At 57.3% G+C, this 24,240-nt stretch overlaps 10 protein-coding genes across 10 annotated transcripts; 4 read left to right on the top strand and 6 right to left on the bottom strand.

Annotated features, from left to right (window-relative positions):
* The first annotated feature begins 86 nt into the window (after positions 1–86).
* On the top strand, positions 87–2,547 carry B0H64DRAFT_422129 (SGT1 protein-domain-containing protein). The gene is made up of 2 exons (XM_062805554.1): positions 87–739; positions 794–2,547. The coding sequence occupies exons 1-2, from the start codon at positions 508–510 to the stop codon at positions 2,449–2,451; spliced, it is 1,890 nt and encodes a 629-aa protein (XP_062665008.1). The 5' UTR covers positions 87–507; the 3' UTR covers positions 2,452–2,547.
* B0H64DRAFT_39951 (uncharacterized protein) lies at positions 2,511–4,226 on the bottom strand. Its single transcript, XM_062804019.1, has one exon. The coding sequence runs from the start codon at positions 4,054–4,056 to the stop codon at positions 2,569–2,571; it is 1,488 nt and encodes a 495-aa protein (XP_062665007.1). The 5' UTR covers positions 4,057–4,226; the 3' UTR covers positions 2,511–2,568.
* Positions 4,227–6,044: 1,818 nt separating this feature from the next.
* Positions 6,045–7,688, bottom strand: B0H64DRAFT_39912 (uncharacterized protein). The gene is made up of 6 exons (XM_062804001.1): positions 7,457–7,688; positions 7,101–7,256; positions 6,661–7,047; positions 6,472–6,591; positions 6,262–6,417; positions 6,045–6,211 (listed from the first exon to the last, which is right to left on the bottom strand). The coding sequence occupies exons 1-6, from the start codon at positions 7,523–7,525 to the stop codon at positions 6,104–6,106; spliced, it is 996 nt and encodes a 331-aa protein (XP_062665006.1). The 5' UTR covers positions 7,526–7,688; the 3' UTR covers positions 6,045–6,103.
* Positions 7,568–10,108, bottom strand: B0H64DRAFT_383756 (pyruvate decarboxylase). The gene is made up of 3 exons (XM_062802971.1): positions 9,499–10,108; positions 8,214–9,444; positions 7,568–8,161 (listed from the first exon to the last, which is right to left on the bottom strand). Exons 1-3 carry the CDS (start codon positions 9,683–9,685, stop codon positions 7,852–7,854), a joined length of 1,728 nt encoding a protein of 575 aa, XP_062665005.1. The 5' UTR covers positions 9,686–10,108; the 3' UTR covers positions 7,568–7,851.
* A 318-nt stretch (positions 10,109–10,426) lies between these two features.
* On the bottom strand, positions 10,427–11,395 carry B0H64DRAFT_39827 (ERV/ALR sulfhydryl oxidase domain-containing protein). The gene is made up of 2 exons (XM_062803938.1): positions 11,019–11,395; positions 10,427–10,960 (listed from the first exon to the last, which is right to left on the bottom strand). The coding sequence occupies exons 1-2, from the start codon at positions 11,147–11,149 to the stop codon at positions 10,540–10,542; spliced, it is 552 nt and encodes a 183-aa protein (XP_062665004.1). The 5' UTR covers positions 11,150–11,395; the 3' UTR covers positions 10,427–10,539.
* Position 11,396: 1 nt separating this feature from the next.
* Positions 11,397–12,741, top strand: B0H64DRAFT_39646 (tetrapyrrole biosynthesis, uroporphyrinogen III synthase). The gene is made up of 3 exons (XM_062803828.1): positions 11,397–11,732; positions 11,789–12,585; positions 12,664–12,741. The coding sequence occupies exons 1-2, from the start codon at positions 11,453–11,455 to the stop codon at positions 12,394–12,396; spliced, it is 888 nt and encodes a 295-aa protein (XP_062665003.1). The 5' UTR covers positions 11,397–11,452; the 3' UTR covers positions 12,397–12,585; positions 12,664–12,741.
* B0H64DRAFT_39834 (uncharacterized protein) lies at positions 12,509–14,317 on the top strand. The gene is made up of 2 exons (XM_062803944.1): positions 12,509–13,620; positions 13,693–14,317. The coding sequence occupies exons 1-2, from the start codon at positions 13,009–13,011 to the stop codon at positions 14,191–14,193; spliced, it is 1,113 nt and encodes a 370-aa protein (XP_062665002.1). The 5' UTR covers positions 12,509–13,008; the 3' UTR covers positions 14,194–14,317.
* A 438-nt stretch (positions 14,318–14,755) lies between these two features.
* Positions 14,756–16,376, bottom strand: B0H64DRAFT_39635 (mitogen-activated protein kinase). Its single transcript, XM_062803821.1, has 4 exons — positions 16,080–16,376; positions 15,826–16,021; positions 15,390–15,771; positions 14,756–15,334 (listed from the first exon to the last, which is right to left on the bottom strand). The coding sequence occupies exons 1-4, from the start codon at positions 16,184–16,186 to the stop codon at positions 14,958–14,960; spliced, it is 1,062 nt and encodes a 353-aa protein (XP_062665001.1). The 5' UTR covers positions 16,187–16,376; the 3' UTR covers positions 14,756–14,957.
* Positions 16,377–19,466: 3,090 nt separating this feature from the next.
* Positions 19,467–22,378, bottom strand: B0H64DRAFT_414925 (uncharacterized protein; the record flags this gene model as incomplete). The annotated part of the gene is made up of 2 exons (XM_062805066.1): positions 19,467–21,692; positions 21,755–22,378. The coding sequence occupies 2 exons, from the start codon at positions 22,376–22,378 to the stop codon at positions 19,467–19,469; spliced, it is 2,850 nt and encodes a 949-aa protein (XP_062665000.1).
* A 989-nt stretch (positions 22,379–23,367) lies between these two features.
* On the top strand, positions 23,368–24,127 carry B0H64DRAFT_39599 (uncharacterized protein). The gene is made up of 3 exons (XM_062803805.1): positions 23,368–23,571; positions 23,643–23,915; positions 23,978–24,127. Exons 1-3 carry the CDS (start codon positions 23,525–23,527, stop codon positions 24,018–24,020), a joined length of 363 nt encoding a protein of 120 aa, XP_062664999.1. The 5' UTR covers positions 23,368–23,524; the 3' UTR covers positions 24,021–24,127.
* Positions 24,128–24,240: the final 113 nt, after the last annotated feature.

The raw sequence follows: 24,240 nt of genomic DNA, 5'->3' as shown, positions 1-24,240 counted from the left end.
GGCAGTGGAGCCCCGCTTGGGTCAAAGCTTCGCGCTTCACCCCACCATCAAACGCCCGAAAGGCCCCACCATTATCGATAGGTGTGATGGAACAACAGCGCCCAAGATAAAATGTCAAGTGAATGAGAAAGCAGTCGTCTGGTGTAAAAAGGTTGGGAGGAAACCTGAACAATATAGGAAATGGATGAAAGACCGCTAGGTACCTAGGTACACCTTATCAGTCAATGGTTTTAAAATCTTAGCCAACCATACCTCCGTCCCCTCAATCATTTCATTAAGGATTATCCGTGGCACGGTCACAGCAGCACTCATCTGATAACTAAGGTCAGTCACAAAAAACAGTGCTAATAACAAGACATATTCAACACATTGCTCTGAAATATGTATTGAAGTCTCGACACTCTCGTGTTTTGAGTGCTATTTTTACCGAGCCTCGACAAAACGAAAGTATTACGAGATCAAAAAATAAAGCTAGCACACAAACCGTCACACACAAACCCTCACACCATGGACACTGCAGCCGAGCCACGACCTGGAGACGAGGACTTCGATGGGTTCCGGATGAGGGTTTCCGAGGACTATGCAGAGTACATGCTCTTTGTCATCGGGGACAAGACGGATAGCAGTTTGCCTAGCCTCGAAGTAGTTCGCAAGGCCGCAGACCGAAAGTTGGACGAGTTGGCGAAGGACTACATCTGGCAGAGAGAACCTTTTAAGCTAGAAGCAAAGACTCAAAAGGGTTTGTTTGGTTCTTGATAGGAACCTCTGAGTAGCAGCTGACTGTCTTACCCAGGCCTGGGACTCCCCTATCTCCACGGCATCACCCACTACGGAGACAATGTCGAGGACGAATGGCTTATCGTCTACCTTCTCCGAGAACTCAGCAAGGCATTTTCACAACTATGGATTCGAGTCTCTGACAGCGACGGCGAATTTCTACTTATCGAGGCTGCCAAAGTCACACCCAAGTGGCTCAGCCCCGAGAACGATGCCAACCGGGTCTGGATCCACGACGGCAAGCTACTCATCATCCCCCTAACCGACTCGACGACCACCGCCACCTCCAAGCCCCTCTCCCTCCCCGAAGCCATCAAAACAATCAAAACCTCACCACCGCCCACCCTCATCCACTCCCCGCTAGTCGAAGCCGAATCCTTCTACCGTCTCGAAAAGTACCCCGCCCAGATCACAACCGCCCTCCACCACTCCCTCGTAACCATCCCCCGAAAACTCGCGCACATCCTGCACGCGCGGCCCAAGGCCGTCGCCCCGGCGACCGAAGCCTTCTACCTGCGGGACCCGCGCGCGCTCAAGCCCCTCCTCTCCCCCCCCTCCCTCTCGCCGTCCACAAAACAACAGGAAGGGGGGAGCAGCAGCCTCCTCACCTTCCCCCCAACCGACCTCGTCACGGTCAGCGTGCGCTTCACCAAGGTGCTCTACGCGCAGCTCAGGAGCCAGCACTTCGCGCCGCCGCCGGCGTGGGGCCCGGCGATGCGCGCCGCCGAGGCCAAGGCGTCAGCCGCGTCAGCCGCTGACGCAGAGGCGGCGCCCGAGGCCGCGAAGGCGCTAGCGCGGCTGGAGATGGGCGTGAAGCTCACGACGGGGTTCGAGCTGCTCGCGCGGACGGCAGGCCAGAGCGCGAGCCGGGTCGTGCGGGAGGTGGCGCTGCTGCTGGAGGATTTGGTCGAGGACGGCGGGGACAGCGCGCTGCCGACGGATGGGGAGATTGCGCGGTGGGAGGGGGCCGGGAGGGAGGATGATGATGGGTGGATGGATATCGATTTTGGGGACTTTGAGCGCGAGTTGGAGGGGAAGAAGACGAATACGGGTGAGAGTGGGTTTGGGGATGCGGCGGCGCAGGCGGACTTGCGGAAGATCGTGTCGCGGTTCGAGGCGTTTTTGAATGATGAGTCGGCGGGCATTGAGGGGGCTGAGACGGAGGAGATGGATCGGGATGATGATAGCGATGAGGAAGAGGGTAGTGATGACGATGAGGATCGGGAGGTTAGTTTTGATGAGGAACAGTTTGGCAGGATGATGAGGGAGATGATGGGGCTTCCGGCCGAAGATGACGGTCGGGAAAAGGGGAAAGCGAAGGCGGTTGAAGAGGAGCTGGATGAAGAGGACGAGGAAGAGGAGAGTGAAGACGAAGAGGTCCGCAAGCTCACGGAGCAGATGGAGTCGGAGCTCAAGAAGTTCGGCGCGCTGGAGCTCGACCCGAAACCCAAAACTACGGCCACGATCAAGGAGAAGGGAGAAGGATCTAGCAAGAAGAAAGAGGAGGCCGAGGCCGAGAGCAGCGACGAGGCGATAGATATCGACTACAACCTCGCCAAAAACTTACTAGAGAGCTTCAAGAGTCAAGCAGGTATGGCTGGTCCGGCAGGTAATATTCTCGGCATGATGGGAATGACCCTGCCCAGGGACGAAGATGACTCTGGAGATGAATAAACAGGCAAACAGCGCCAAACGTCGCTTTGTTTTGTATGTCCGCATACTCGCGGCTTTTGGTATCTACAATACAATATTCACCCAACTGCCCTCAGTTGTTACTGATCGCATCCCGCATTACTCATCCTCGGCACCCCTGAGCCTCTTTGCGGGCGACATCTCCCCGCTCGGCCGTTGATGTCTCTTCTTCGTGTTATCCGGAACTTCCGCCAATTTTGTCAACACCTCATTCAACTTCTTCCGCGCTTCGAGCTCCCGCGCACTGCTGTCTTGCCGCGGCCGGTAGAACTCGCTCACGATCCGCGTTACTGTGTGGTAAACCTGGTAGAAAAGGAGCCGGACCCCTGCTGTGTCGACGTTTTCTATTATGGTAGGGTTCAAGGGGTAAGGGAGTTGGGCGTGCCGTGAGTCGCGGTCGGAGTTTGGCTTCTCGTCGTTGAAACCTTCTAGGAAGGCGGATGAAGGGAGCGGTTGGTGCGGGTCGCTGAAGACGGTCGCGAGGAGGGGGTCGCCAAAGATGGCGCTACTCCAATCGCGGAGGCCGGTGAGCTTCAGGTTTTGTTGTGGTTGTGTGTCGTTCTTCTCCTGTGTCGCCCCTGCCTCCCCCTTTTCTGTGACATCCTCCTTTTCTGTGTCGTCCTCCTTTTTTACGCTCGCCTTCTGGTCTATCGCCTTGCCCTTGTTTTTCCCGCCGTCTGGCCCGTTATCGTCTCCTTCTTTTTCCTGCTTCACATCTTTTTCTTGTTGCCCACCCACTTCCTCGACCAGTACATTCCCCCTCCCTACACCCTCGACGACAACCAGCCTCCCCGTCGTAACGTCGTCCAGCAAGTACCCCAGTCGTCGAAATTGCCTCCGAATCGTCGAATATGACACCACGACCGCCATGTCCTCGCCATCCCGTAACACCCCTTCCAGCATGGAGTGAAACGCCACCGACCATGTCCCCGCGCCTCCCGTGGCCGATAGCCCGCTCTCGGTTAGCAGTTGTGGAAGTCTTGGTCTCTTTCCTGCGGGGGCGGGCGGTTTTGACGTGCCGGTGCCGGAACCGGTATCGACAACGGCCGCTAAGGGGCCGAAGCGGCCAGTGGGCGAAGTCAGAGTGCTCAAATCGCGGAAGAGGGCGCCGAGTTGGTGGTCAATTTCTCGTCGTGCTGTCGGTGCAGGCTCTGAAGAAAAGAGGGAAAGGGGTGTCCCGCTAACAGGTTCGTAGACGGCGAAGGAGGAGTTCGGAGCGTGGGTCTCGCGGCCGAGGCGGAGGAGTGTTGGTAGAAAAGGAAGTAGGGAGGTGGTGATGTTGCGACTGGCGGAGGAGGATGAAGATTCTTTCTGTTCGCCAACGGAGGTCACCCGAGCGATAGTCTCTCTGATCCACCGCACCGCGATGGCTTCAGACGTTAGCATGCCCTGCTCCGCTCTCAGGGGCCGCCACATGGAGACGGGCGGCAAGACCAGGTGCAGTGTTTTGCGGTCAGGAAGGAGGACTTCGTATATCCTCATGGGGCGGACAGACGGCACGAGTTGGAGGTTCTCAAGGGCGACATCGTCGGGGACAACTGGGCCGAGCATGCCCCTAGCAACATCGTCGGCGGGCGCTTGACACATGGCGAAGCGAAACGGAAGAAGGGCGTGTTTCTCCAGCCGAGAGATGGCGATTGCTAGATATTAATGGCAAATATGTTGTGTGGGGCTTAAGGGGACAGCCAAGTTGGTGTACTCTTGTCTTCTGCTGTCTCTAAGGAGGGTAGCCTGCTGCGAGTCGAGGCGGAAACAAGAAGCACTGCTGGCCGGTTACGTGTAAGTCGAGATTAGGATGCAAAGAACATGAGAATAGGCACCATTAGCGGTAGTTCAGGAGGACAGTAACCTTACCTATATGGAAACATGTATCAACACACACTCCCCGGTATGACCCCTTTCCCAAACATCCGTCCAGAGACAATGTCAGCCGGTGAAGTTAACGGACGGATAGACTGGCAGCTCAAGTAACAAGAAGGCCAGGATCACGGGTATGCCGGTATGAGGATATGCCGGTATGGTATCAGGGGCATCACGACACATCAGGCAGCGGAGTCCGTCTCACTGATGATAGGCCGCGTTGGCGAGCTTGACGCCTCTGCGAGAACTTTTGATACTGGCCCTGCAGAGACCTTCAGGGGCCTAGGATGACGAAGCAGGTAAGAAAAGCAGTTCGGCCAGCGACTTGCCGGCACACAACGAGAGTCCATAAGCATGGCTGTTGGAGCCAACGAGGGCTCTGTTTGTTTTCTATGTTATGGCAAATTACAAAACGAGGAACATGATGGAGCCCGAGCAAGAAGGTCTGCCAAGAGAAGGTTTCGTGGAGTGAGGAATGTGGTGGACGAATAAGGGACAGCGTATAGCGAGAAGGAGGTCCGGCATCCCCTTTGATTTTCAGGGTCCAAGGGCGACGGGCAGCCACCTACCTAGGGGCTACTTGCCTGTCATGACATGGGTGAGCGAGGCCCGGGGAGGTCTTGTAAGTGATCCCGGCAGGTACGGGAATAAACAGGCAGTGAGCATCACGCCTGCGGGTGCTCGCTCGCCGTGGAGCTCACCTCCGCAACGTTACCTGCCTGAGCTGCCATGAATACACCATGGGCCCACGCGATTCAACAACTGGCCTCGTTCGCTCAGCGCGGAATACGGAATATCCGGAATTGCGAATCCCCCCATGTTCTCCAGACGGGAGTAAGGTCCAGGGTTGGATCCTGCCGCTCGGTACCGCAGCCGTTAAAAGCCAGTCTCGACGTCGAAGAGTCCCAGATCTGGAGATACACAAAACTCCCATCATGTCGAAACAGGAAGGTGATGAGGGAAAAGTTCGGTCAGCACGGCTAATTGCTGGGCAACTCCTGCATTTCACTGGCAGCGGTCAAGCTACGTCAGGCAAGAGCAAGCGAAGAAGGGCAAGGCGGCAGGGCCCGACCCTGAAACGGGTCTCGAGCACCAATCTCCAGACAACCAACTTCGAAAAAAGCACTTTGTGAGAGAGAGCGTCATGCTGCCATGCTGCTGCCATTCTCGAACCCAAGAAAGAAGCGATGTGCATAAACAAGCGAGCTGGAAATTCGGTGATTGGCCAAAGTTAAGCGAATTCCCAGAAACACCGCAAAACCTTATGTGGGGCATTCGATGCTCTGATATCTGACCACCTTTGTCCATGAGCTCAGGATTTTGCGGATGGGTTTGGTGTGGCATGGCGGAATGGTCGGTGATCCTTGGCCGATTCTCTCGTCGAGCTTTTCTCCTCGGAAAGAGAATGGCATTTCCGTTGTGTGCAGAGTCTCGGGTCAGTTACATACGTGTTCGTATTATGTATTCGTACTTTTTGTATCATACAAGTCCTTTCAGTCATGCCCCACGTGTGACGAAGAAAGGAGTGGTGTCCCAGCTCAATGCTTGACATTCCGGAAGCCCAGACCCGTGTCGCTGGAACGCCGCGGACCGGGAGCCAGGGACCCAGTCGGCTCGTCAAATTTATCTGGAATAGGGCTTAGTGCCGATACGTAGCGGCCACATCTCGGTCCTCCTCTGTATAAAATAACCGGGATGCCGGAAACAAGACACGCTTCCGCAAATTGCCTGTTTGTTTGTTGGCTTTTCACAATGAAGGAACTGCCCTCCGGGCTTAGCCTTCGGTCGTCGGGGCATTCCGTCCTTGGCTGTAGAGTTCCGTGAGGTTGTAACGCTTAAGCTCGTCCCAGTCACCGTCGACGACACTCATCCCGCAAACCGACTAGGGGGGAGTTAGCAGTTCGCTCGGGCAGTCGCGTTCGGGTCACGGACTTCAGCGCTTACCTGGTAGATATCGATGAGTATCACCTTGTCAGGTGAGGTGAGGTTGACTTTATGACGATCGTCGTTGATGAGCCCGGCAACCGTATTGATCACCACGTCTCGCTTCAGATTGCTGTGGTTGCGGATGGTCGGCCGGATCGCGAACTTGGCATGTGTCAACCTAGGGAGCATGAACATGGAGCGGGGAACGAAACTCACTGTGAACGGCTTCTTCTCGGGTTCCGTCTCTTCAAAACCGGGGACCTTGCTGTCGGCCTCCGCAGCGTCCCTATTGTCATCACCATCACTCGCCAACTCCCCTTCTGCCGTTGACTTAACCTCCAACCCCCCCTTGACCTCTCCCTCAGTCCTCCGCTTCCCCCCCAGATCAAACCACGGGCCCAGCGCCTCCCTCGCAACCTCAACCAACCCATTCTCCGACGCCTTCCCCATGACGCTGATGGGCGTCAGCCGGTTGACATAGCGACACCTCATCAAACCCGACAGCTCGCCGCAGCGCCTCGCGTCCTCACATATCCTGCGCACAAAGGCGACAGGATCCACAGGCGGCTGCGTCTTGACATACAGCAGGCAGTCAACGTTCATTTTCAGGGGCGTCATCCGGTTGCTCTCCTCGGGAGACGTCCCATCGGAAGTGGTGGCGGGCTTGGCAGTGAGAGCGGCGACCTCTCTTTTGATGGCCGCTTCAATGTCGTCTCCGGCGCCGTCATCCTCGCCGTCCGGATCAGGTTTGGCACCATGGACGGATTTGATGTCGTAGAGTTTCTCGGCGTACTAGCCTCCGTAAGTACACAAGTAGAGTAGAGTCTTCTGGGGCGCAAGCATACCTCCGAAAACAGGACCCCGATCTCCCTCGCGGCCTTAGCCTCCTGGTGCCGGGCACAGGTGACCCAAACACCGGTGTCGCCTGGTTGGAGATGGGCATCCTGGGCCAGCACCTTGGCCTGCTGGTGAGAGGTCTTCCATTTGCCTGCGTTTCCAGTCTATCATTGGGGGGAAAAGTCAGCAGATGCAGAGAACTTTAAGCGAGCATTCCGCCTAAGCCGCATGATAAAACGTGGCGCCGAAAGGACTCGGGATAGGATGGCATCATGTTGCGAGGGGACGCCACGATAGCTTTGCATGAGAGAGCGGTTCGCGGAGGACACACGATCTATCTTGACAGCCATCGGGTTAACCATACCTTCTTTTTCTTCGACCGCGAGTCCCCTCCGCCGCCCGGACCGTCTTTTCTCTTGCCGTTTTCTGTCATATTGAAGCTTTGTTTTGGTGTTGGTGAGGGTTTGGCCAAGCCGCAAAGTCGCTTGCATGAAATTCATGTATTGGGGTCAACTTAACCGGTTCTGATTGGCTATTGATCTTACACTTGGGGGACCTCCGTCATCACAACGACTGCCTCGGGAGGTTCATGAAGGTGCACTCACACGACTCATTACACTGTAACTTGGTAAGGAAGACAACAAGGCATGAATGAGCAGTGTGGATTTCGATGAGGGTTGTTCAACCTGATCAAGTTCTGTTGAAACCAAAACAAACTCCTTACTTAAATCAAAGCCCTTCTTCGTCAACCAACACAAACTATCCATCGCTCATCTTTGCATTATTCTTCGCAGAAATTTCGGCCGTAATTTTCAGCGCCCGCGGCGCGTCCTCCTTGGGCATCCACAGCTCAACGAACTGCAGCCCGCCAGCCTCGTTGAACTCCTTGTCCGTCAACAATTTCTCGAGCTCATCCTTTGTCTTGATGACAAATTTGCGGACCTGCTTGTCTGACCCGCCAAACGCAGTCGGCACGTCGGTGTACCGCCAGCGGATGATGTCGTTGTACTCGGCCTTCATGCCGTGGATGTAGCGCTCAATGGTGAACCCCTCGTTGTAGATGAGGAAGCTAAGCGGAGTTAGTACCCTAGCATGTTATCTGGGAAGGCGGCATGTCTTACATGGTAACCTTGAGGTTATGCCGCATCATGGTCGTCACCTCTTGCGCGGTAAGCTGGAACGAACCGTCGCCGACGAACAAGATGGTCCGGCGGTCGGCACCCATGTCCTTCGCAGCCAGCGCAGCGCCCTGAGCGGCCCCGACTGACCAGCCGATGCTGCCCCAGAGGATCTGCGTGACGCCGGTCACGCCCGGTGGGTACTTGGTCTCCCAGATGCCAAAGTTGGAAGTCCCCGTCTCGGTCACGACGATGTCGTTCTCCTTTAGGTACTCCCCAACGCGAGGCCAGAAAAAGGCCTGCGTGATGGTCTCAGAGCTGTCCCTGTTCTTGGTCACCTCGTTGGCCACCTCAGGCGAAGGTGGCCGACAGAGCTTGCTCAGGTCGACCCGCTCGTTCACTTTGCGTAGCACGCCGCGCATGGCCACGTTGGGGTACTCAGAGTAGCGTACGGTGCAGTGGGTCGAGTGGAAGTCGATTGTGTTCAGTTGTGACGTCCGGTATGAGAATCCCGCCGTGTTGAAGTCGCTCTTGAGCGCACCAATCGAGAGTACCAGGTCCGCCGACTCGACCCGCTCGGCGACCTCGGGTTGCGAGCCCGTGCCTGCGTACACACCGCCGTACGAGGGGTGGCTCTCGTTGATAGCGCCCTTGCCCATGGGCGTCACGAACACCGGGAGCTGGGTCTTTTCCACCAAGGCATGCACCTCATCGAGCACTCTGTGGCGGATCGCGCATGCGTCGACTAGAATGACTGGTGCCTTGGCCGCATGGAGGTACTTAAGGACCACGTCTACGACGTAGTCTTCGCGCTCCGGCTCGTTCTTGGGTTCGGTGAGGTCAATGGGTGTGTCGAGCCGGGTGCCCTCAACCTTCCTCTCGACCATATCCGTCGGCAACATGATGTACACGGGCCGACTGCGGATCCAGCACTCCCGCAGGGCATTATCGATCTGGTCGGGAATCTCGGCCGGCTTGTTTAGGCGAGCCATGTCGCACGAGATCTGGGAGCTCATGTTGGCGAAGACATTAAAATCACCATTGCCGAGTGTGTGGTGTAGCAGCATGCCATTGTGCTGCGAGATGGTGGATGGGCAGCCGACGATGTGTACGACCGGAACGTGTTCTGAGAAGGCTCCGGCGATGCCATTGATGGCCGACAGCTCTCCCACACCGAAGGTGGTAAGGACGGCCGAGATACCCTTGGTACGAGCATAGCCGTCGGCGGCATAGGCTGTACTTGGTAAGCCCAAATCCGCCAACACTATCGCGATGAGACGTCACTTACCTGCGTTGAGTTCATTCACGCTGCCCACCCAGCGCAACCCGGACTTGGGGATGTAGTCCAGGGCTACCAGGTTAAAGTCTCCGGGGAGGCCGTGGACGGACCGGATGCCAATTTCATGGAGTCTCTTGAAGAGATACTCAGCGACCACAATGGGCTTCTTAAGCCCCTGTTCCCTGATGTCTGTCATGTCCGTAGGCGGTATCGATTATGCACGATGAACAGGGGGCTTAACGACCAAGGATGTAAGTTGGATAGGAGAGGGCGTCATGGAAGTCAAAGCTTTAGAATGCTTTGAATAGACGACAATAGCTCGGAGAGCTCGGTAGCTTTATCGTCACTGAGCTCGCGATCAAAACGCTCCTGCCCTGGAAGCGGCATTGCCCGGGCATTGCCAGCGGGGTCCATGCCAGTGTGTGACGCAGGTCGACATCAGGCCACTACCCAGGTGGTGGTGCAAATATTCTAGGCCCTGCGGCCAGAACCGGTAGCGACTGACCACAGGTTGGAGTCGGCATTGGATGCAGGTGCAATCGCGTGCGGAAAGGGTGGCTCGATGCGGTTCGTTGACGCGCCTGTGATGTAATCTACTCGGCCGTCCCGGTGCTGAGGCATGCCGGCTGTGGGCACCACCTCCCCACTACCGGGGCCAGCCGGTGTTAATAAATGGAGCTGTTCTCGGAGGAGTTCCTGCCAAGACACCGCGAATGGCTGGCCACCCTCCCATCCACCCACCTTATCACTCGCCACAACGCGAGCATCTCGAGATCAGACTTTTTCGCGCGCGTGATTACTGTGTAGTACGGGCCTCGAAATAAAGCTAGGTCTAGATTGCTTTCTATCCCCGCCGCTATGCTTTGATTATGACTGAGAGGAGATGATGAGCCCGAAACGCCATGACCGGCCGAGAAAGGGGAGAATGCCGTAACCAACCAAGACACACCTACTGTGTACACGCCAACGCCATTAAATCCAACCGACCCTCATAGCTTTTACAGTTCGGATCCGCAATACTCGCGGGAACGTACGTTGTCTCCCTCAACCCTAGTCGCAACTCCCATCCTTCCAACCAGTCCGCCACCTCTCCTCCCACTTCCTACAATCGAACGTCGGCTTTCCTAGCTTTCGGTTCACCTCGTTGTGCGCCTCGCATAGCCAGTTCCCGAACTCGTCCCTGCTTCCCGCCTTCACTTCCCGCTTCTGCATGTACGCCTGGAAATCCTCAGCGCAGACCCAGCATGGGTATAGCTTGGAGAACAGGCGCATGAAGCTCTTGATATCCGATTGCTCTTTCGGCGTCGGCGTCGGCGGGTAGGTGGCTGCTATCGAGTGGAGAAGGGTCCAGGTACTGCGGCCGAGCACCTCGACGTCGGGCGGGCAGTCCTTCGCAGGTGCTGGTGCGGCGGCTTTGAGGGCGGACTTGCTTTGGGTGGTAAAGGATGCAAAGGAATTGCAGGCGCGGCAGCTAGAGCGGAAGGGACGTTGTCAGTAAAGGCCCAACACGAGTTCTGGCCGCGACTTACGGTTTTCCGTCCTTGCCGAGGATCACGCCTTTGGGGTACTTCGGCGGCGGCGCCCCAGCAGCGGTACCTGCAGTAGCGCCATCTGCGCCCGGCGCGTTGGGAGTTTGCGGTCCCGTGCTGTCGCCTGCCATCTGAGCGCGCTGTGATACCCCGAAGTTGGCGGATCCAGCCGGACGTTCATGCGGCAGGAATGGTTTTCGCAACGTTGAGAGCCTTCTTGAACGGCGATGCCGGCCGGCAATTAACTTAACTTTCGCGGTTGCTTGGAAATCAGACGAACAGGGATGGGTACTGTGTAGAATGAAGGAAAGAAGCTTATCGATAACAAGCAAGCTCAAGTAGGCCAAATCGGTGCTTGTCGCTTTCTGCGGGGCATCATTACTCCCCGTACCTCTTCACATTGCTGCGCTCCTATCCAATTGAGCTTTGGATGAATGATGGCACAAAAAACGCCTATCCTGCTCCTCAAAACCAAGTCGGTTCCCGGTGACGCCTACGAGGAGTTCTTTTCCGCCCCTCCCGATGGCGCCAGCTACGAACCCTCGTTTGTCCCCGTGCTCAAGCACCAGTTCGGCAACGATGGGATGGCCAAGGTGCGAAGTGTCCTCCAAAACAGGTCGATAAGCACGGCAGAGGGTAGCGCATACGGCGGCCTCATATTCACGTCCCAGCGCGCCGTTGAGGCCTTCACGAAGCTTGTCGAGGAAAGGCGAGGTGAGACTCTAGCCTCGGCGGGGTGGGATAGAATAACTAAGGTGAGCAATCCGCAGGTGAAGATGACTGGCCTCATCTCCAGGATGTACCCATCTACAGCGTCGGGCCGGCAACCACGAGGGCTTTGAAGGCCGTGCCCCAGGTGCCTCCCCTCCAGGTCTTCGGCGAACACACTGGGGTCGGGGATAAACTGGCCCCTTTCATCCTCGAGCATTACGGGGAGTGGTACAAGGACCGCGAGTCCAAACCCCCGTTGCTGTTCCTCGTGGGCGAGAAGCGGCGGGACGTTATCCCCAAGGTGCTGACGGCGGCAGGATGGCGGGTGGACGAGGTGGTTGTCTACGGCACCGGGGAACTCGAGTCTTTTCGGGAAGACTTCAAGTTGCGTCTTGCCGACACAGCAGACCGACCAAGGAGATGGGTGGTCGTGTTCTCCCCGAGCGGCTGTGATAGCATGCTGAGTGCTATGGGCCTCCTCGACGAGACTACGGGGAGGGCTAAGGCTAAGCAGCCCGGCCGGAACACGTTGATTGCTACAATCGGGCCTACCACCCGCGATCATCTGATCCAGGAGTTCGGGTACGAGCCCGAAGTTTGTGCCGAGCAGCCCACGCCAGAGGGCGTCTGGCAGGGCATTGCCCGCTACAGCAAGAGCCTAGAATAGGAAGAGTCTAGAACACTTGACAGCGCTAATGGCATGATAGCATCCAGCACGTGAGAGTCAGAAAATACTACCCAGCCCTTGCCTCCCTAAAAGTCAGGATTCGGGGGGTGACGAAGTGCGTTGTCTGAGTTAACGGTTCGCCAATGGCTTCCCCGCAGGAACCCAGGCCCATGCAATCCTCAAGTACAGGTACCTGACGGCCCCCCTCAGTTACCTAACGGTTACCTAACCTGCCGCCTGGATTGGCCCAACTCGTCGCACGCCAAGGTACCAAGGAGTCGTCGACACTTTGGGTGTCCCTCACACAGTGCGCAATCTATAAGGCTGACGCAAGACTGCTCTAAGCCGAACACCAGACACCAAAGAGAATGGATCTCGCTCCCTGATTATCAACCTTTTTGCGCATCAACACCACAGCCGGTTAAGGCCAGATTGATTCAACTTTCCAGATACTGCATCGAATTCATGGCCGTCAACCTGCGCCACTGATAGCCAGCATCGCTTGCTGGTCTTCAAGTCCCCACCTAACTTGGAGCTTCAACCAAACAAGCTCCCCTAATCCGAGCTGCCTACGTGGACATATAAACCAGCGTGTATTACTGGCAAAATACCATGGCTTTCGACGCCCCCAACCGCAATCAGCCCCTCCGCGCGCGCCACACCCCAAACCTCAACCTCTCGCCCGCATCATCCCGCTGCGTCACCCCGCCAGGCACCGCTTCGCCCGGCTCGTCCACCTTCCTTACTTCCTCTGTCTCCAGCCTCTGGGGTGGTTTCATGCGCCGCTTCTCGACCGAACCCTCTCCCTCGACTCCCCACCCGGCCGACCTACCCCACGCCCACACATTTCAGCCCGACGGCGGAGACAAGCACCACCACCACCACGAAGACAACCACGGCAACGGCGTGGACGGCGTATACACCCCTCCCCATCTCCTCCATCCACACCGCACCGCTTCTCCGATGCGCCTGCCGCCGTTAGAGCCGCTGCAGCTGCTGGGGTTCTCGGAGGAGACGCCGCAGGATGCGCGGCTACTAACCGCGCCAGTCGCGGAGGAGATACGGATTATGGTGCCGGCCCGGTTGGGAATCGTGGACGAATGGCGGCTAGTGTACAGCCTTGAGCAGGACGGCGCTAGTCTGGCGACGCTGTACGAGAAGTGCGCGCAGTATCAAGGCGTGAGGGTGGGGTTCGTGCTGTGCGTGAAGGACTGCGACGGTGGTGTAAGTGTCGTCCCTTGCTCCCCATACCCCTCTGTCTTTTTTTTCGCCCCGAACCAGGACTGACATATTCAGCTCTTCGGCGCCTACCTCTCCGACTACCCCCACCCGGCCCCCAAATACTTCGGCACAGGCGAATGCTTCCTCTGGCGCGCCTCCGTGCTATCCCCCCTCCCCCCTCCACCCTCCCTCATCGACGACGACGACAGCAACCCCAACCTGCGAACAACCACCATCCCGGGCAGCCCACACAACAACAACACCACCCACACCACCCACCACAACAATAACAACAACCACAACAACAACAACGAAAAACCCCCCTCCCGCACCCCCACGCCGCAACCGATCCGCTTCAAGGCCTTCCCCTACTCGGGCATCAACGAGTACTACATGCTCTGCGAGGCGCACTTCCTCTCGCTCGGCGCCGGCGACGGCAAGTACGGCCTCTGGCTGGACGACTCGCTGGAGCGGGGCGTGAGCTCGACGAGCCAGACCTTCGGCAACGAGCCGCTGAGCGACGAGGGCGAGAAGTTCGGCGTGCTCGGCATCGAGGTGTGGGTCATTGGTGCGTAAGATGGGTGCGGGCGTGGAGGGGTCTTGCCTCGGTTGGGTGGGGTGGGTGAGTTGATGAGTTGGTGTTTTTTTTTTATTGTTTTTTTTGCGATGGGGCGGTTATAAGAGTGCTTGGTTAGAAAAGGGCAATGGCGCGGGTTCGTTGGATTGAATGACGGGATGAATGTATTAGTCAAGGTTGACCCGGGTTTGGTCGGTCTTGGGACGGAGGGGTGGTTGGCGTTTTGGCGATGGCTCGAGGCAGTATCTCAGCTCAAAACTATTTCATTTTTTCCCCGGGAATCAGAGGCTAAATGGCACGGGGAGACGGCAGTGTTCGGAAGGTTCAGCTGGCGTTCATTACTTTGCTTTTTACCATGACCAGACGAATAGTGACGGCGATGAGCGCAGAGCTCCGAGCACAGAGTCAGGAGATACCCACGGAACAGCCAAGGGGGTGCCGAGCCTGTCAAGTCAAATAGCAGAGCAAGAGCATTGAAAAATAAGCATAGCTTGTAATAACTCCAACGACTTTCTAGAGACTCGGGGCGGCTCAACATATATAACCAGCCCTTATCCTTCCCCCCGAAATATGAGGAATAAATCCACGCAAGAGAAGTGTCACCGCTACCTGTCGGGTCAGGCCATTCGACCAGGCCCCAAATACTCAACATGGCAGCCAATGTGCACCCGTTTGCCCGCCCACATCTTTATCTCCTACACGTTGCCAACCCCAAATCAGAAAAGGAGCAAGCGAGGACCTAGCCCCATGCCACATCAACCCACTACCTCATGATCTCCTGGAAAATCAATTGCTTTAGCTGCTCCTTGCTGAGGTTATCCTTATGCTTGTCAAAGTCAAAGAACTCCTCGGGGATGGGCGGCGCGGTCGGCTCATCATCCGGGTCGTGGTAGGGCTCAAGGTAGGGGTGCTTAAGCGCCTCCTCTACCGTGATGCGTTTGACGGGGTTGAACGCGAGCAGCTTTTCTAGCAGATCAAGCGCCAGGTCCGTCGTGCCCTCGAACAGCGTCCGGAAAGGCACCTTCTTCTTGAAAGGCAGCGACCGGATGTACTCGCGCGCACGGCGGGACTTGATCCCGTAGTAATCCTCCATCGTCGGGGTTCCCAGAACGTCCAGAATCAACGTGAGCTGGTGGTGATCTACGCGCCAGTGTCAGCATTTAGGGGGTTGGTTTCGAGAGCTTGTGAGACGTACAGTCCTTGCCAGGGAATAGAGGCTTCCCGCTGAGCATTTCGGCCAGAATGCAACCCACTGACCAGACGTCGATCGCCTTGGTGTACTCCTTGAATGTCAACATGATCTCAGGAGCACGGTACCAACGGGTGGCCACGTATTCCGTCATGAAACCCGAGTTGTCTTCCTGTGACGCGGCGGACCGCGCTAGACCGAAGTCGCAAACCTTCAGGTCGCAGTTGGCATTGAGAAGCAAGTTGGATGGCTTCAAGTCTCGGTGGAGCACGTTCGCCGAGTGCATCGCCTTGAGGGCGCGCAACGTCTGGTAGATGAAGTATTGGCAGTGGTCATCTGACAGTTCTTGGGTACGGATGACGCGATGCATGTCGGTTTCCATGAGTTCCTAGTATCTCGATATCAGTAACCGGGAAGCATATGGCATGACAAAAAGCCGTACCTGGATTAGGTAAACCTCGTTGAAGGTTTCGTAGCTCCGGGGCTTCTGGATGTCGAGGATCGAGATGATGTTCTCGTGGTTGAAGTAGCGCAGCAGCTTCATTTCGCGCAGCGTCCGCAGGCAGAACATGGAGTGATCGAAGGGTGTGATCTTCTTGATGGCGACCTTCTGCCCGGAAGGCTTGTGGACAGCGGAGCTAGTCGACGGGGTCAGATCCTGAACGCACAAACAGTGATTGTCCGGGTGGAACTCACCACACGACTCCATAGGCGCCCTCGCCGACGACATCTTGAATGTCATACTGCTCGCTAACATTGAACGAGATCTTTCGCGCGCCCCCGCGGTTCTGTGCGTTACTCATGGCTGTTGCGGTATCGCTGAGCTTGCGCGAGCTGTTTTTATGTTGCTGAACCTTCCGAAACTAATGCCGACTGAGCAGGCTCCCTCCAATTAACTGCCCCCGCTTGATTCCTTCGTAGGTTCGCAAGCTGACGAGAGCAAAAAGCGGCGCCTCTTGTTGGGTGTGTCTTCGGATACAGGCAAGGTGGTGCGTCAAGCCAACCTATGCTTCCCCTGAATGGTCGTAACACGGAGGTCGAGTTCTACTATATAAGCAGCGAAGGCGGACCTCGTGAACTATTCGTCGTTCTTTGATTGACGAAGATGAGGGCGGCGTGGAGCTGGGCTTGGGTCGGAGTCTTTGTCTGTCGCGATGCAATGATTGCAAGTTAGCTACTAAGGACTACCAACTAAAAGCAGTAATAACATGTGGCAGGTCATCTAGGGCGAACTGTGGCCAACGATGATAATCCCGGTGTCCTTGGTCTACGGACCAAGGAGTGAAAGTCGCTGCTGCTATGGACCGATATCGTGGAAGGCGGGACGGGACGTGCGAGCGAAGCAGGCACAAGAAGATGGCGATCAGGAGCCAATCGCCGAGCGCCGTGCAAGATTCCAGGGGTCGATGCGCTTCTGGAAGCCCCAATCGAACATACCACAAGGGAGATGCCCAAGGGGAACATGCGCAAAAATGTCGGCTAGTGGGATAGGATGACGGGAACTGGCGATCAGACGCTTCGTCTGCATTGCTGGGCATTCCCGTCCAAGTGCAAGCAAGCACCTCCCCTGGACTGGAGTAGCCCGCACTGCGCCGAGAGACTCGGACGCAGTCGGTTTTGTACCGGTTGGGCCCAAAGCGCCCAACTCCCTGGTAGCACGAACCCCGAGGGAAGAGCAGTCGGTTGCCGTGCGTCCTTAGATCGTGTTGCAGGTGTCGCAGGTGTGCCGAGGAGGGGTCCTTGGCGAGAAGAGGGGCAGGGACAACAACAAGGGGAAGATGCTCACAAACAAACATTCGCGTACGTACCTGAGGCTGTCGGCGCGGGAGACTTCCAGTAAAGACTGCTAGTGAATGATACTATACAGCAGTTGTTGGAAGGAAGTTGGAGGTGTCTTTGCGACAGACGAGGTGAGGTGAGCGACAGATTCCACTAGGGGAGGTGGGTTGCCCCGCTTCTGGGCTGAACCGGCCGCGACGTGGTACCTGGGAAAAAGAACGGATGACCTGAGGGCAAGCTTGTTGCGTTTACGTCGATTAAAAACGCAAATCAAGAGCTTCCCACGGAGACGGCACCAGGATCTTGAAAGGGATGGCAAGCAGAGAAAGCTAAAGCTCGTCGACGGGGGAGAGGAGGTCGTGTTGTAGAAGAATGGAGGGTGAGTTTGGCGGCCCATCCTGGAATCTGGCCCTCTCACTGGCGGGGAGATGGAGTGACAAGAAACAGGGGTTGTGTGGGTCAGCTAGGATGTTGCTGTTGGGCATGGGCTGCCCCCCCTTGCCCCGACCACATCCACAGTTGTCCATCGGGGGCAGCTCTGAAGCCCAGGCCTCCTCACCCACCACCCAGGTCCCGATTGGGGCTTGCCGTCACCACCACCACCCGTCGTCGGGGTCGTCCAAAAGGCGAGGTTACGGCCAGAGGCTGTTTAGCCCCGCTTTCATCACCGATCTTTGAACGGGAGCTGGCGGGTCTTGATCTCTCAAATGTTGCCTGTCGACTTTGATTTGGACCCTCCTCGAGACGAGGCCAAGTGGGAGCCTTCACGTACGAAGTACCCGGCTCCGGAACCAACAGGTTCTGAGTGATTGGGTGACGAAAGGGACTTCCCTTCGGAAGAGAGCAGTGTGACTCGGATTCAGAAAATATGCCATCGCCCTATTTCCGACAACAGACTGGTTTGCCAGGCGCTTAAACAATCAAACCGAGAAACATCCCGTGATGTCGATTCCAAGTTGCAACCGTCTCGGGTCGTGTGGGAGAAGCCACCCGCAATCTCGAATAAATCCCACCTCGATGGTTTGCTCAACCCCCGCATGCAGCGTCGCCGACCAGCTGCTGCAAAGTCACCTAAGCAGGGAGTGAACTTCCCGTCACTGTCCCATCTTCACACTGATCACACTGCATCCTCCCAAATCCGTCCCACGGTCCACCAAGCACCTCCCACACAGGAACAAGAAACCTAAGAGGGCAGACCTGCATGATACATTTCCCAAACGGCCCAACGAGCTCTCGAATTAGGCGCCCGAGCAGGCAGGCGACAGCCCCCCTCCCCTTCCACACCAGGCATTGCCCTAGCCGACCTGGGAACTCTGGCGCGGCACAAGCGGGACCCGCTTTCTCATCTTCCCTCTCGGCGCCTGTCTCAAACCTGAAATCGCCAATGGGGTAGCGGGCGGGTCTCCTGTTTCATGGCCTCATGGCCCCGTCGCCAGGACGGCCACCCACTTGCGACCGGCAGCACAGCTGCGGAAACAAACGGGATGGAGCTCCCTTCGAGGTTCGTCGGGAAAAACCACACAGACCCCATCGGGGGCTGGTTTCACAGGGGCCAATGACAGGTTGCTGAGCTGAGGGTTTTGGCGCCCCTGTGCCCGTGGCAGTGGCAGTGCACTCGCGCACTGCGCTTGTTCAATCTGTTCGAGACAACCAGCAGCCCGGGTCCCCAGCTTCCCGTTGGGCCTTTGCGTCGGATGTTGAGAAGCACGCACACACACAGACCGCATGCGAAGAGCCGCACCTGCGCAGCAACCGACCCCTGATGGGGGAGGCCAGCGAGGCGACCGGGTGGGTCCTGCGTTGCTATTCTGGGCATTGAAAAGAAACGACCGCCATGGCCGGTGGACCTTAAACGGCCGCGGTCTTCTTACCTGGCTGCATAACCTCGTTGCGATCCTCATGACGTGGATCTCACTGGCCAACTCGTCGTCGCACGGGGGACACCGGTGAAAAAAAAAAAAAAAACATGCTAGATAGGACCTCGGGCAGGCATGGTGTCGCATAACGAACTGGGATAGTCAAAGGGAGCGAGCGAGGCCCGAAGGGGATGCCGGGTGTGGTCAAGACCGGAGAATCCCCAAGACAAAGCTGAGGCTGGTAACTCGGAAACAGCGATGGCAAATATTGCGATTCCTCTCTTTCTGGACCCTTGATCCGTAAATCTATTTATTCACTGCAAACAGTACTCGTGCATTGAAACACAGAAACACTTCCCATGGGCTACCCCAAATTTTCATTCTTCATTATTGAACAACCTGTTCAAGTTATCAGCACCATACCCTTGACAGAAACCACCAACCCCTATCAAGTACTAACCTTCTCCCTCAGCGTCCCCATCCACTGTTGGTAGCTCATCCCCTGGTCCGCCCGGTCCTCCACCAGGAGGGTCTGCGCCCACAGCTTCAAGCTCGGCTCGCCATCCTCGCGGACCATATACAGGTGCGGGACGATGATGCTCCCGACGCCCTTTGCCTTGTGGTCGCGGCTCTTCAGCGCGACGGCGCGCACGCGCTCGTTGAAGTCGTTGTCCAGCTCCGGCAGCGCGCCCTTGCCGACGCGCAGCTGGGCGCGGTCGCTCACGCCGAACACGTCGACGAGCAGCTGCGGGACGGCGTCGCGGCCGACCCACAGGAACTGCGTCTGCCCGTCGTCGATGAGGTAGAGGCCGAAGGGCACGAACCGCTCCGACGACAGGTTGAGGGGGGGCGGCAGCACGATCTGGCTCGTCTCCGGGTCGGGATAGCCCGCGTTGTCGGGCATGTCATGCAGCGAGTATAGCCGGGGGTAGATGTATTGCATCAACAGGGGGAGAGGGAGAGTCGACAGCAGACAGAGGGCGGCAGATCTGAGATCCGACGGGATCTGCGCCGATTTCCTCAGTCCAACGTGCTTGATTAGGCCCAAGAACAGAGCCGGGAGGCCGCGCAGGTTGGATGGGAACTGAAGCCCACCGCCCATACTGCCGCCGGCCAACTCCTTCCTGAAGGTCTGCAGGAGTTCGGTAACCTTGCTCTGCAGCATATCCCTAGCGGAGTCGAGGCCGTTGCTGAGCGCCCTTTCTACCGCCTTGTGGCTGTAGTACGTGGTGATGGCACATTGGTCGGCAGAAGCGTAGATATCAGCAAGGTTGGTTGTTGTTGGTAGGGCGAGCGTCATCACACGGATGCGGCGCTCGCCGTTGCACGTCGTGTGCAGAACCGCTGTCTGCAGGCAAACGACGTTCTTGGTCAAGTTCTCGTCGATGGCCACCTCAACCACGTAGCACTGGTCGCGAGGGAAGGCGGGGAACGCACACAGGTCAGAGCTCCGGTTGAAGAAATTTCCGTAGAATGTGCTCATGCGCAGACCGGTGGTTGCCCGAACGCGGAGAACCGCCTCTAAGCCGATCTCGGAGGAGAGGAAATCGCTGAACTCGGAAGCGAACTTGATAGCATCCTCGGGGCGACCCGCGTTCCATCCCGGGTAGAACCACGTCTGGCCGCCTGTGTACCTCGGGAGGTTGCTGAGCGACGCTACGTCCTGATACTGAGACGAAAAGAGGAACATGTCGATCGAGACCTGATTTTTGGAGCATTCGACCGCGAAGCTCTTGTAGAAACTGTTCGCAGTCTGGAGCAAACCGTTTTCCTTGGACGTGCCCAGTAACTTCTTGTCCTCCCGCATCTCGAGCTTGCCGTAACCCACATTGGGGAGTGACGCGCTGAGGACCACGATCTTGCCACCGAGGGGTGAGATCAGCTTGTGCCCAGCCCTAAGGGCAGATCCCATGCAGGACCCATTGTTCTGGTTGTTGGCATACATCTCGGGAAGCTTGGTGAGGAAGTTCTCGATGCTGTTCCGGCACTCGGTGAGGGGGACAAGCAGCTCCTGGGGAACTGGAAGGAACGGCTCGTCCAAGTCGCTCACTACGAGCATGCTCGTCTCGCCATTTTCATCCGCGTCCTTGGGCACCGAGAAGTAGTGCAAGCTGGAGTCCACGGCGATGAATCCGAGCCTGGTGCGCCGATCAGCATTGGGGATCCTGTTCAGACTGTCGAGAATGGTGCGGGCGCTAGTGGCAAGGAGGCCGGTCGATACGGCAGCATAGCTAACATCAAACAAGAAGAGGTAGACCAGCGGCTGCGGGGGGCGGACCATGTATTCCTGCGGGGCCACAAATTCGACGACGGCGTGGTTCAGTTCGTGCCGCTGCCAACGATCAACGGTCTTTTGGGCCGCGGCGTCCCAGTCAAACGCCTGAGGCACGTCGTTGGTGAGGTTGCACATATTGCAGCGCCATCGGTGTCCGTGGTCCAAAAAGGTAACAAACGGGTTGATGTACGACCTGCATCTCCGGCAGCGCGAAATGACCTGATCCTGGACAACGGGAACAGGGTCGTCCAAATCGTGGAGAGCTGCGTAGGGCTGAATAATAAGCGCCAACGGTAGCTTGCTTTTCTTGAGCAACGAGTGCGTCGTGGGGACAGCGTTCACGGTCGATCGCACATATTTCGGGAGGCAGTTCGCATCGGGGGAAGGCGTGACGCTGGACTACACAAGAAGTTAGCATTTCCTAGATAGGAATATTGCGGGCTTCAGCCGGGTCAACGTACATTCGGTGGCAGGATGATAGGCGGCGGGGGGAGGTCCAACTCGGAGACATTGAACGGCTGGTTGAGGAGATCGGTCGGGTACAGCTGATTGAGGGGGCCGGCCCTCGCCTGGGGCGGGAGTTGCTGCGGTTGCTGTTGTGCCCCGGGCCCAAGATTCATGGCCGACATGCCGGAGGCCAGACCGCCAACGTCACCCGGAACCGGAGGAGCACCGGCCGAGGGGTAGTACGGCTCCGGGGCCTGGTAACCCACGGCAGGTGCCGGCGCAGGCATCCCGTACGGCTGCTGCGGTTGGGCGCCGTAAGCAGCAGGTTGAGCGCCATAGGCAGCGGGCTGGGCCTCTGGTTGCGGATAACCTCCGTACGCCGGGGCGGCGGGAGCTCCAAACTGGCCCCCCCCTTGCGCCTGGCCACCTACTGCGGCATTGCCCCCCGCGGCGACATCGAAGGCACCGGCAGCATACGCGCGCTTCTTTTTCTTGCCATGGTCGGCAGCGTGAGGTGCGCCGGCAGCCGGGGGCGGGGCGTCGGCCGGGTTGTTCGCATAACCTTGATCGGGGTACGGGGGTTGCTCGGTGGGTTGCTGGGGCGGAAACTGGCCGTAGCCGTCATGGGGAGCGGACATGGTGAGCTCGGCCGTGCGACGCTGCAGCAGCGCGTGTCCGTGACGAGACTAAAAGCGGACGATGCAGCGTCAACAACACCAAAAGGGGTGGCCGAAGCGTGGTGCGTTATCTGTTACCTGCGTGCTTGCAGGTCCGAGTGTGCGGTCTTGGAGGCGGAGAGCTGGCAGGAAGGATGGATGGCGTCGGTGGCAGCCCGGTGGCGGACTGTGGAGCAAGCTCTGGATTGGCGCGAGTTACAGGGTTGGAGCTGCTGCGGTGGCCTTGACCAGTTTTGATAGAGGGGCTGCGGGATGACAGACTGGCCTGATCAGCGCAGCTTTCAGCGCTCGGGCGTGCCTCAGGAATGCTATCAGAGTGGTCACTTCTCGCACTGTGGCGCTCAAACCGTGGCTGCGTATTGATGCCAAGGAAAGGGTCTTTGCTGGCGGAGACTGTTAAGAGCTCGATTTAGCGATGCCTCGGTATATGCATGGTATTACAATAATTACGCGTAACGAGTATGTCAGCAAATCGAGAGTTCAGCCGTGTCTTCGTAACGTCGTGACCTCGTACCGCAACGCCTTCCGCATTCTAGGGCGGCCAAGGAAGGTGGAGCATCACCACCGAGGCGATCGATGAGCATGAGGCCGATCACTGGTTGCAGCGACGCGTGGGCTTCCCTGTCGCCCAGCGCCCAGAGCCGAGCAATCTTGAACAAAGCTGGCGGCAGCAACCGGCAGTCGGCGGCAGTGCATCTTGGCCACAATCAAACGCAGCGCGGCATTCGGAGTCCCGGCCGTCTCGGGCATGCTCTCGAGGATTCAATCTTGGAATATAAAAGCCTGACTTGAGACAGACCGGAACAACAAATCGTGTGTGTGTCTTATGTCCCTGGCCAACACGACGGCGACGTTAGTTTTTGCCGCAATATTGCGTCCCTCAGAACTTGCAGCGACCCGATTGAGACCTTTCAGGTGGTTTCAGAGAGGCAGCCCGCACCCAACAGCTTCCCGACCCCAAGGTGCAACATTAAATAAACTCAAGTTTATTCCCGGAGCTCACGATTTCCCCAAACACCTCGACTTGAACCCGTTGCGCTTGCCTTCCCAGTCATCAACCCTACTTGCGCTCCGAGTCGCGTCATCTTCATCTTCACCCTAATCATCATGGGTTGGGGAAAGCAACATGTGCAGACCCCGCCGTCGACAATCAGGTCAGCTTCGCCTCGCCAATTGAAATGCTTCTCGGTTACCACTTTTGGAACCAGACTAACACCAACCACAGGCAACTCCTCCCCCTGATCGTCACGTTCATCGTCCTAAGCGTGGTGGGTTGGGTCTGCTACCAGATCTACGTGTCGATGGGCAAGATCAAGGCACAGGCCCGCAAACAGATGGGCGAAAACGTGTCATTCACGAGGGACGGCGTGCGTCTCAAAGTTCATGGTATTGAAGACGAATCGTACCTGGACAGGACGCAGAGTTGGGTCGTTAAGGCGTGGGAATTGGGTACTGGCTCAAGTCCCAACGAGAATGACGAAGCCGCAAGGCGAAAGAGGTATGAAAGAGGTGTTCTCGATGTCCCCCCGCTGAATTTGGCATCACTAACATCACGAGCAGGAATGTCTTGACGAAGCCGAAGCCGGATGGGGGCCATCACTGATTAGACAAGAAGTGAGGTAGACGAGTCGAGGCAAATACAGACATTTGCGGGTCCGCCAGCCGCCGTCGGCGTCGGCGTGTAAATGAGTTCTGCTGCGTCTAACGTTAACTTGCCGTTCATAGCCCCGGCTAACGGGGGCGAACGGGGAGAGGGTCTTTATGCTCATATATACTCGAGCACCTGGTTTTAGTACTTGTTAACAGCAGTACAATTCATGCTT

The sequence above is a fragment of the Chaetomium fimeti genome (assembly GCF_033439085.1).
Source record: "Chaetomium fimeti strain CBS 168.71 chromosome Unknown B0H64scaffold_1, whole genome shotgun sequence".
Classification (NCBI taxonomy): Eukaryota; Fungi; Ascomycota; class Sordariomycetes; order Sordariales; family Chaetomiaceae; genus Chaetomium; species Chaetomium fimeti.
This window is presented reverse-complemented; position numbering and strand designations above follow the sequence as displayed.